Raw genomic sequence first — 12,208 nt, 5'->3', positions numbered from 1 at the left:
CTTAACGGATTGTTCTTCTCTCTTCTCATTATGTGTCCATACCATCTAATTCTCTGTGCTTTTGTTGCTCTTACTATGTTCTCTTGACCCATCCATTCTTGTATTTCGTGGTTCATCCATTGCCTTGCATCCTCTTCGTTTTCCCTCTTTGGTCCCAGAATTTTTCTCATAATTTTTCTCTCAAAAACTTTCAGCTGCTCTTCTTCTCTTGCTGTTAATGTGAATGTCTCCAAAGCATATAGCACTATTGGTCTTATGGTCGTTTTGTAGATTTTCATTTTTGTATTTCGGCTTATCTTCTTATCTTTGAAAATTTTTTTATTTCTGTAGAATGCTTTGTTTCCTGCTTGAATTCTTCTTTTCATATCTACACTTTCATTTCTTCTGTTGACTAATACTCCCAAATATTTGAATGTTTCAACCTCTTCGAAGCTGTGTGCGTCTATTGTCATTTCTGTCAGTTGCTTCTTCTTTTTTTTACTTACATTCATGTATTTTGTTTTATTTTCATTTATTTCCAGTCCTCTTAGTTTGGATTCGTTTTCTATTTCTTGAAAGGTTTTCTTTAATGCCTTTTTATCTGTTGCTACTATGGTTATATCGTCCGCATATCCAATTATTTGTACTGTATTTTTATTTATAGTTCCTGCGTTTGACAACTTTTTTATTATCTTATCTAATGATAGAATAAATAGTACAGTTGAGAGCGCATCTCCTTGTCTTACTCCATTTTTAATTTTTATTATTTCTGTTCTCTCTCTTCCGGTGTCTATTGTTGCTTGGGAATCTCGCATTGTCATTTCTATCATTCTTATAATTTTATTTGGTATTTTGCTCTCTTGTAAGTCTTGGATCATTTTTCTTCTACTTAGTTTGTCAAAAGCCTGTTTAAAGTCTAGAAAAAGTATATGTGCTTCTCCGTCGTACTCGTATGTTTTCTTATCGCTTGTTTTAGTGTATGGATAGCATCTATCGTGGATCTTCCTTTTCTGAAACCGTACTGGTAGTCTCCTATGCTTTGTTCTGTGTATATTGTTAGTCTGTCTCTAATTATACCAGTCAGTACTTTATATGTTACATTCAGTAAATTAATTGCTCGGTAGTTTTTACATATCCTGTGGTCTCCTTGTTTTGGGATTGTCACAATAATTCCTTTCTTCCATTCTTCGGGCATTGTTTCCTTATTCCATATATTCTGTATTAGTTCATAAATCTTTCTGTATAGTGCTTCACCCCCGTATTTTATAAGTTCTGCACATATTCCGTCGTCTCCCGCTGTTTTCCCGTTTTTCAGTTTGCATATTGTATCTTTTACTTCTGTATAGGTCAATTCTTCTTCTTCACCTTGTTCCGGGTTCATTATTGTTTCTCTTTCTTCTTCTACATCCGTTTCTTGATACATTTCTTCGAAATACTTCTGCCATGTTTCTGCTTCTATGGTTACATTAGCTGTCCGTTTTCTACTACCTAGCTTTAAGTATTGGTACAGTGGTTTTGAATTGTGTCTCTTATTTTCTGTTTCGATCTCGTTCATAATTTCGTCTACTTTTTTATTTTTCTTTGATTTAAACAATTTCTTTGTCTTTGTCCTTTGATCTTGGTATTTTTCTCGTTCCTCTTCTTTACCTGTGCTTAGCCATTTCAATCTTGTTTTATTCTTTTCGTCCACTGCTAGTTTGCACTCTTCGTCAAACCAATTGTTTCTTCTTTCTTTTTGCATTTTTCCAACTACTTTCTCTGCTGCAGTGTTTATTCCTTGTTTGATTTTTTTCCACTGCTCCTCCATTTCTTGTTCCTCCTTGAACTGCATCTCTACATTTACTTCTTTTACAAATCTTTTTACTCCTTTATCTTTCAATTTATCTACGTCCCATCTTCCCTGTGCTTTTCGTCTTTCATTCTTTGTTGTTTTTATTTTACATTTTGCAATCACTAGCATATGGTCCGAATCGATGTTTGCCCCTCTGTGAGATCTCACGTCATTTATCGACTGTTTGTGTGACTTTTTAATAAGTACATGGTCTATTTGATTCCCCTCCAGACTGCCTGGTCTCATCCATGTTATCTTGTGTATGTTTTTGTGTTTATATCTCGTGCTACTTATGTCCATGTTTAATGCCGCTGCTAAATTACATAATCTTTCTCCATTATTGTTTGTTGTGCTATGTAATGAGTTTTCCCCTGCAACCTCCCTAAAGCATTTTTCTTTACCTATTTGTGCGTTGATATCGCCTATAATAATTAATATATCTTCTCCCGGGATTTTTTCGGCATTTTCTTCTAGTGTTTCATAGAACTGTTGTTTAATTAAGTCATCACTGTTTTCTGTGGGTGCATAGACATTTATTATGGACAACTTGTTCGGTTTGCTGTTTACTCTTATGTATGATAATCTTTGACTTATGGGTTTAAATTCCATAACTTTATGCCTCATTTCCCCTAACACAATAAAAGCAGTTCCTCCATATCCTTGTTTTTCTTCTCCAGCATACCATACTGTATAATTTTCTTTTTCGATTTTTCCATGTCCCCCCCACCTGGTTTCTTGAATTCCTGCAATATCTATATTGTATTGTTTCAACTGTGTCGCTAGCTCTTCCATTTTTCCTTCTTCTAGCAGTGTCCTGACGTTCCATGTTCCAATTTTTTTTGTCATTTTTTTAATTCTCTTCCTTTTTTTTGTATTTTTCTTATTATTTTGAATATACCTTGACTCATTTACCTCTTCGTTTGCATTGTCTGTTTCCTTTTCATCCATCCATTCTCTTTTGTCTAGTTTTTTGGGACATTTTCAATTTCTATAAGTTTATTTTCTCTTGCATTCCATTTTAGCACTTTGTCATTTATTTCTAATTTCTGGTATCTGATTTTTACTTTTGCTCCTTTGCTTCTCTGTTGTTTTGCTATGTCTCTGATTTCTTTTTGTATCTTTGCTTCCTTGAACGTCAGCGCTGCATCTATGTATATTTCTCTATAGTCTCTTGTGTATTTGAGTTTACCTTTTTCTTGCAGTATTTTCTGTTTGTCTTCCCAGCTCTTCGTTTCTATTATACATTTCTTGTATCCTATCTTAAACGCACTTTTAACTTCTATTTTCAGTTGCAGCTCTGTTTCCATCATTTTTTGTATGTTTTCTCTTAGTCTAACTTCATCTTCCAGATCTACCTGAATTCCTGTTATGATTAATTTATTGCGTATTTTTTCTTTATCGATCTTCTCTAATCTATTCTCCATGAGTGTTAACGCTTTTTTGAGTTCTTCGTTTTCTTTCTCTCATTTTTGTTCTTTTTTTTCTACTTCTCTTTTTAAATTTTCTGTTTCTGCTTTGTTTTGCTTAAGCTTCTGCTTAATATCTTCCAGTTCGTTTTTCATATCCTTGATTTCATCTTTAATCTCTGTTTTGCTTTCCAGGATATCTTCTTTAATTTCTTGCCTCATCTGGCTCAGCAATATCTTAATCTCCTCCATGTCCGTTTATTTCATTTATTCATCAAAATTAGCTTAAACTCAAACAAAATTAGTATGACTGAATAGGTATTTTGAATACCTTTCAAACTTGGTATCACTTGCCATAAGGTCCCATTTAAAATTATCGGTCACAGTGGCTCTGTAACGTCATCTGTCACTATTACGTCACCTGTCATGATTAGTTAAGAAGCTTACGTCCGTTTATTTCCTCCCTCCAAATTTCACTATTATAGGTATAACTGTTCAAAAGATACGAGGGGAGGTACGGACTTTTGACTAGCACTGTAGAGTAATATATGATTATTGAATAGATGTAAATTGATTGTTGTGACAACGAATGCATTAATCAATCTACTACTGCATTTAATTCCCACAATCAATTCATTCATTTTGACAATAATCGTAGTTGTTGAGACAATAAATGTTTTGCTTGACCATTTGAAAGTTAACGGCTTTTCCTTATCGTGATACCCCTAGCTTCTTTGTGTTACCGAAGTGCCGAATAATAATTGCATTTTGTTTTCAAGTGTAGTCCGTAGTAGAGGGAAGTTTTTGTGTGTCTATTATCGTGAAATTTCGGTCGAATTCTTTTTAAATGTATTCATTTTTTTCGAATCCTTAGAAAACTAATTATTATTTTTGAAAATTTAAGTGCAAAATAAAATATTACAGTATTATCGAGGGTCTGAAGTCACTGAGAACCTCTATAATGATTATTTTAATAAGTCACAGGGGTGAAAAAGAGAAAATTTAGTATGATTTTTAATTTCAAATAGGCATACCATTCAACAGAAACTTTTTGTTTATTCTAAGGGACTTTCTGCCCTCGATAATAATGTAATATTTTATTCTGCGTTTAAATTTTTCAAAAATACTTACTAGTTTTCTCAGAATTCCAAAAAGAAATGAACGCGTTTAAAAAGAATTCGATCGAAATTTTGCACCTGCGCTCTCAAAAAGGATTAAAGTGTTATACATTTTTGGAATCACTATTTCAAACGCTTTTAAATAAGCTGTCACATGACGTACTTTCCCATTAAAAAAAATCAAAGTTACGCCGCGCCTGTCACCTGAAGAGGGATCGTGTAAAGTTCGAAACATTGAGGTTATAATATACTTTGATTATTTTAAAAATCGACCTATCCGAGCGTTTTGCTTATGTGCTAAAAATAAATAAGTTAATAAGGGGGTGGGGGAGTGTAACACTTATTCCAGTACACTGTATAAGTGAAATCATATGAAAAATCACACAGTGTAAAGTCCTTTAGGTTAAGGACAAAGAAAGGGGATTTAAAAAATTATTATTAATCAATTAATATCATACATGGGGCTATTGCATTCAGTAATTATTAATATAAAATACGTTCATAGTAGGAATGAACGAAACTGATTGTAAGAATGAATAGAATTGCTTGTAAGAAAAACAGTATTTATTGTGGGAATGAACGGAATTAATTCTAACAATAAACGGAAATAATTGTAGAAATAAACGAAATACGTTAGGAGAAATAACACTGTTATTGACACAACGAATAGTCTTCGTCGGTCAATTAACGACGTTGTTGTTTCAATAAATAGTGTTCGTTGACTCAGTGAACAGAGTTCGTAATATCAATAAATAGTGTTTGTTGACTCAGTGAACAGAGTTCGTAATACCAATAAAGTGATATTATGGTATACATAATGAATGTTCATCCATTCAATAAACGTAATACATTGGCTCAACGAACGAAAATAATGAATTGATGAACACCGTTTTGTTGTCGCAATAAAACCAAGAATTGGACAAATTTTAAGTATTGCGTTTGTTGCCTGAATTAACATTTTTATTGATATTACGTACCTTTTTCGTTGAGTGTGACTTTAGCGTTATAAATAAAGAATTATAGAAGATGCAAATTTAATTTTAGAAAGTTCTTTATGTAAGATTTTTTTTCTAAAATGTTCTGAATTTTTCAATGGTCAAGTCAGTTTTTTTCTAAAATTTTTATTTTCTGAGTTATTTAAAAAAAACATCTAATTTCGCAGTTCATTCGTTTAATAAAAAATGAAGCACCCACTTCTCGAGTAGGCCTTTTTGATATGTTGTTTATTAAACATTTCTTATATTAATGAAATTACAAAAAGTTCTATCTTGTTTGATTTTTTCCGAAGTGAAAATCTATAGGTACTCCCCTATAGTAAATCATTCACGTATCTCCGCCAATTTAAGAACTGTTTGAACACGAGGTGTTTTCATATCGTTGTTTATAGAATAGTATAAAAATTATCTGATAGTAGTGGACTTAGAAGATTGCCCATTTGCCGTTTACATTACAGACATACAGTAAAATACATCTATTGAGAAAGGAACTGTGCCGAAACAGCTGTAGTGACATTAAAGTATAATAAAATTTGTGGAAGTATCGAAAACAAGTTGTTCAGTGATTAGTTTTTATACAAAATTAACTTTCATCAAGTAGCGATCTAATTATCACCTATTTTTTGACACTATTTCAATGATCTTTATGTGCTAAGTATCTGATTTGGCACTTTGTAAGTCGCTCTTTGGGGAATTCGATTATTTATTTAAACAGAAACTAGAATTTAGAATTCAAAATTGATAATTCCAGTCATGCCATTGTTGCTTAAGGTAAAGCAGTAATTCTCTTTGAGGATAAATTTACTTAATAATCCTAATTATGCCTAATCTAATTGTTTAACCCAAGCCACCATACTGAATAAATTGGGAATGAACTTATCTAAAATTTTAACAAAATGTTTATGCGTGAAACACAATTTTTTTTTTGGAAACATAAATTATATAAAAATATACAGTCTCTCAAATTATTGTTCCTTTTATTTTCTCCCTTTGCCATCAAAAAAGCATTAATAGTGTGGTTTAACTAGACCCAAACCCAGACATCCAAAATAAAAGTTTTCCTCCAACACCAAATTGTTCTATATGGTCCAGATATTGTTCAGTAAAACGTTACACCATTTTGAGCGTCTGGTTTTGGGGGGAGGGGAAGGGAAGAAGTCGGTAAATTAGTAGTTTTTACGTTTTTAGTCAATATTGCTAATCCTAAGCTGTTTATCGTGAACAATATTTTATGCAAAAATGTTCTACATTAAATTTAAAACGAAAATTTTACTGTTGGAAAGATATTCATGCGACATTGTACATAAAAAGTTTAGGGTGGGTTCTTCGTACCAAAGGTTTATATGGCCTAGGCCTGTAGAAGCCTTTTGAAGGTGGTTAGACTGACGTTCCTTCAAGGGCTTATCAGTAATATACCACCGGCCATTGAAATAGCAAATTATATTTAGAGAACACAATCATGTTAAAAAAATTAATTTCCTTAGTAATAATATTACAATTTGCCAAAAAATGTAGAAAATATGGAAAACCTCTACTTTACACATTCCGTAACCCAGGAATCGTTGATTTTAGAACAAGTAAAATTTGGGTTTCAAATTTAATGTAGAACATTTTTGTGTAGAATATTGTTCAAGCTAAACCACTTACGTTTAGAATATTGACGAAAAACGTAAAAAACTACTAATTTACCGATTTCTCCCCTTCCTCTCTGCCCAAACCCGACGCTAAAAATGATGTAACTTTTTACAGAACAATATGTGGACCAAACAGAACCATTTGGTATTGGAGGAAAATTTTTTATTTTTGATGACGGGGTTATGCCTTTTTATTGAACCAATTATACAATACTACCTCAGTAACTTTGGAACTGTTCGTTTTAGAAGAACTAAACATAGATCTTTTTTGTTCAAAATTTACTGTAGAACATTTTTGTATAAAACATTGTTTACGCTAAACAGCATAGTTTAAGAAATATTGACGAAAAACTTCAAAACAAAAACTACAAATTTACTGATTTCCCCCAGCTTCCTCCCAAACCCAACGCTCAAAATGGTTTAACTTTTTCCTGAACATTATGTGGATCATATGAATTAATTTGGTGTTGAAGGAAAATTTTAACTTTGGATCTCTGGGTTATAGTATGATAAAATTGATCCAAATATGTAATGGCATAACTCCGACATCCAAAGTGAAAGATTTCCTCCAACACCAAATTGTTCTATATGGTCCACATAATGTTCAGAAAAAAGTCACACCATTTTGCGTGACGGGTTTGAGGTGGGGAGGGGGGAGAACTCGGTAAATTCGTAGTTTTTTAGGTTTTTTCGTCAATATTTCTAAAACTATGCGGTATAGCATGAACAACCTTCTATACAAAAATGTTTTACATTAAATTTGAAATAAAAAAGGTCCTATTCATAATCCTTCTAAAATGAACGGTTCCAAAGTTACGGAGGTAGTATTATAGTGTAATTGGTCCAAAAAACGCCTAACCCAGACATCCTAAGTAAAAGTTTTCCTCCAACACCGAATTGTTCTATATGGTCCACATATGTTCAGTAAAAAGTAGTTACATCATTTTGTGCGCTCGGGTTGGGGGAGATAGGGGGGGATAGGGGAGAAGTTGGTAAATTAGTAGTTTTTTTATATTTTTTGTCAATAGTTCTAAAACTATGCTTTAGCGTAAACAATGTTCTACACAAAAATATTCTACATAGAATTAAAAAAAGGTCCTATACATAATTGTTATAAAATCAACGGTTCCAGAGTTACGGAGGGTGAAAAGTTTACGATACTTTTTATATTATTTGGACAATTGATGATGATTTTTGAGTGGTTAGGTTGACGTTTCTTCAAGGGCTTATCACTAACATACATAGCAAATAGGAAATAGCAAATTTTATTTACAAAAAATTTCTTTCATCAGTAATAATATTATAAATTGCCCAAAAAATTTAAAATGTATCGTAAACCTCCACCTTTCACCATCCGTAACTCTGGAAACGTTGATTTTATAACAAAATTATGTATTGGACCTTTTTTGTTTTAAATTTTATGTAGCAAATTTGTGTATAAAACATAATTTACGCTAAAACATAGTTTTAGAAATATTGACGAACAACGAAAAATAACTACTAATTTACCGACTCCTCCCCCATCTCCCCCCCAAACCGGACGCTCAAATTGGTGTAACTTTTTACTGAACAATATATGGACCATATAGAACAACTTTGTGTTGGAGGAAAACTTTTACTTTGGATGTCTGGGTTAGGCCTTTATTTGGACCAATTATAATATACTATCTCTGTAACTTTGGAACCGTTCATTTTAGAAGTATTATGCATAATATGGTCTTTTTTATTTCAAATTTATTGTAAAATATTTTTGTATAGAAGGTTGTTCATGCTAAACTGCATAGTTTTAGAAATATTGACGAAAAACGTAAAAAACTACGAATTTACCGATTTCTCCCCCCTCTCCCACCCAAACCCAACGAACAAAATGGTGTGACTTTTTTCTGAACATTATGTGGATCATATAGAACAATTTGGTGTTGCAGGATAACTTTCACTTTGGATGTCTGGGTTTGGGTCTAGTTATACCATACATACTATGTATTATGCCTTTTTTGGATCGATTGTGTCATACTATAAAATGATTCTAATTAAAAGTCAGCACTAAAAACTATGGAAGGCCACCCACTAAATTAATTCCGGAAAGCTCTAATTTTTGACATCAAAAAATTATAGTCTAAGAGCTGGGAGTGGATTTTGTGCGTGATAAGTAATATGGAAAAATTATACGGGGATATATTGAATTAGTTGTGTACATGACTTTCACCAATGGACGGAAACCAGAGTCGGGGCCGAGGGTAGTTATAAGGGGTCAAAGTCGCGGTTTTTATTTTTTTTATGACGCTCATGATCGCGATAGTGCACCAAAATTTGGGAGTAAGTAGGTCATGACGTAACTAAGTAAAATATCCAGTGGCGGAACGCTGCTTGGGGTACAAAGGGGTGGTAGGCAGGGGTGAGTATAAAAAATATATGGGGGTTTTTTTGCCGTTCGTGATCGAGATAGTGCACCAAAATTTTCAAATAAGTAGACCATGACATTACTAAGTAAAATCTCCAGGGGCGGAACGCTGCGTGGAGGACAAGTGTTGTGCCAAGTAACAAAAAAAATAATACACACTGCGACTTTGACCCCTTAAAACTACCCTCATTACCAACTCTGGTTTCCGGCTCTGGGGATTTTACTTAGCTAATTCATGGTCTACTTATTCCCAAATTTTGGTGCACTATCTCAATCTAGCCCATCGCAAAAACCCCTTATATTTTTTATATTCACACCTACCCCACCCCTTTATCGACCACGCAGCTTTCCACCCCTGGAGATTGTACTTAGTTACGTCATGACCTACTTATTCCCAAATTTTGGTGCACTATTTTGAACATGAGCGTCACAAAAAAAATAATAAAAACGGCGATTTTGACCCCTTATAACTACCCTCGTCCCCCACCTCGGGTTTCCGGCTCTGAGGATTTTACTTAGTTATGTCATGGTCTACTTATTCCCAAATTTTGGTGCACTCTCCCAATCTAGCCCGTCGCAAAAACCCCTTATATTTTTTATATTCACACCTACCCCCACCCCTTTATCGACCACGCAGCTTTCCACCCCTGGAGATTGTACTTAGTTACGTCATGAGCTACTTATTCCCAAATTTTGGTGCACTATTTTGATCATGAGCGTCACAAAAAAAATAATAAAAACGGCGATTTTGACCCCTTATAACTACCCTCGTCCCCCACCTCGGGTTTCCGGCTCTGAGGATTTTACTTAGCTATGTCATGGTCTACTTATTCCCAAATTTTGGTGCACTCTCCCAATCACGAACGTCGCAAAAAACCCCTAATATTTTTTCTATTCACCCCTGCCCACCCCTTTGTCGGCCACGCAGCGTGCCACCCCTGGAGATTTTACTTAGTTACGTCATGACCTACTTATTCCCAAATTTTGGTGCACTATCTCGATCATGAGCGTCACAAAAAAAATAATAAAAACCGCGACTTTGACCCCTTATAACTACCCTCCGCCCCGACTCTGGTTTCCGGCCGTTGGTGAAAGTCATGTACACAACTAATTCAACATATCCCCGTATAGTTTTTCCATATTACTTATCACGCACAAAATCCGCTTCTATCTCTCCAACTATTAGCCAGCGATCTTAAAAATATTTAACAGTTTTTTTTATTTACTACCGGACACTCTGCAGTTGAAATAAATAAAATTTGACATGAGGCTACAAAAAGAAAACGACACACATGTCAACATTGAGGATGTCTTGGATTTGAAAGATTTGATTAGTGACCTCACACCTAGTATAAGAAGGAAATGGAAATGGAATAGGCATAACATGTATATATTATTATATACCTGTATATATAACTGTTTTATTATTACAGCTATTCTTAATATTATGGTCAAATTTTCATAATATTATACGAGGTATGTCAGAAAATATGAATTTCACTCACAAGTTAAGTATATAGACAACAAATAAATATAATGTATATCATTAAAAAAGTTACCTGCGTGGTAATATCTGTCTTTGTCGTCATCAAAAGCACACACCAAAGGACTACCTCCATCTCCATTGCAAGAATCTTTACCTTTCTCCCCTCCGGCGCACATAAAGCTATAATGGAGTTGGAAAAATTCTCCCAATCTGGTTTTCCTGAGATAATCCTGACATCTATTTTTAGGTACCACAGGCAAGTCGATCTTTTTCAAAATAGTCTTATAGACTCCTTGCCTTCCAAACTTATCTTTGCCCCATCCCGTTGAGTAGCATCTTTTTTTGGGCTTGTGGACTAAGTTTTGAGACGGCAGGCAGATGGTGTCGATGTTTTCGGAAAGATTAATGGGAGTTGTTAATTTTAATAAGGCAATGTCGTTGAACAATGCGCCTGCGTAGAATTCAGGATGAATGGTGACTGATTCAACTTCCGATAGCTGCACTGGAAATGGTTTGATTTTTCCACTGATGTCCCACTCTCCCGCTCCTATTTCAAATCTGGAAAATTAACGTAGTACAAGAAAACATTCTATTAAATAAGAAGCAAAATAAACGCTGCAAATATTGACTTTCTTTAGATCTCCAGCAGATGTCAACAAGAATAATATATGTGGGCATTGTTTTTTAATGCGTTTTTAGGCAGTTAATGTAACAATAATATCAAATAAGACAACATGTTTTAAAATGTGAGAAAAATAAATACCATAAATAGGGAAATCCATCCAATTGGCTGTATACCTTATAGCAGCGGTTCTCAATCTGTGGTACATGTACCACTGGTGGTACATATATCATTATTTAAGGTGGTACACAAAATGCAAAAACAGCCAAAATCAGCACCATTATAGTTAATGAGACCACCTAGCTAGACAGGTATTTCAGCTAGGTGGTACCAAAAACAATAAAAAGAATTTGGTGGTACATGACTCAAAAATATTGAGAACCGCTGCCTTATCGTACAGACACTGAAGGTGGATATGGGCTATTACCATCGATTTCGTTCAACCTCCATCGATTTGCATGAAAATTGGTGAGTGGTTAGAGGATATGTCAAGGAACAAAGGTGACATGGTGCCAACTTACGCTTTTACCCTGGAGGTGGATGCCACCCCTTCTCGGGGTTGAAAATTATTTTATTAAAAATAACCCCATAGTTAGATAGGGGGACAACTTCTAAGCCATATTTGTTATATAAAGTTATTAAAATAAATCAAAACTTTTTGAGTTATTAAAGATTAAAGATTTAAATTTTTCGTGAGAAAAATGCATATTTTTAACCAATTTTTCATAAATAACTC

The 12,208-nt window shown here is 33.9% G+C and overlaps 1 protein-coding gene across 1 annotated transcript in view; it reads right to left on the bottom strand.

Moving 5' to 3' along the window:
- The window catches only part of LOC114338992 (phenoloxidase-activating factor 2), a 106,745-nt gene that overhangs the window by 24,575 nt on the left and 69,962 nt on the right, over positions 1-12,208 (bottom strand). The window contains exon 3 of the mRNA XM_028289620.2: positions 10,924-11,408. Within this exon, the coding sequence (XP_028145421.2) occupies positions 10,924-11,408 (485 nt within the window). The remainder of the gene's footprint in view (positions 1-10,923; positions 11,409-12,208) is intronic.

Source organism: Diabrotica virgifera, chromosome 4 (assembly GCF_917563875.1).
Source record: "Diabrotica virgifera virgifera chromosome 4, PGI_DIABVI_V3a".
Lineage (NCBI taxonomy): Eukaryota > Metazoa > Arthropoda > Insecta > Coleoptera > Chrysomelidae > Diabrotica > Diabrotica virgifera.
The sequence above is the reverse complement of the archived record's forward strand: the minus strand, read 5'-3'. Positions and strand labels throughout refer to the sequence as shown.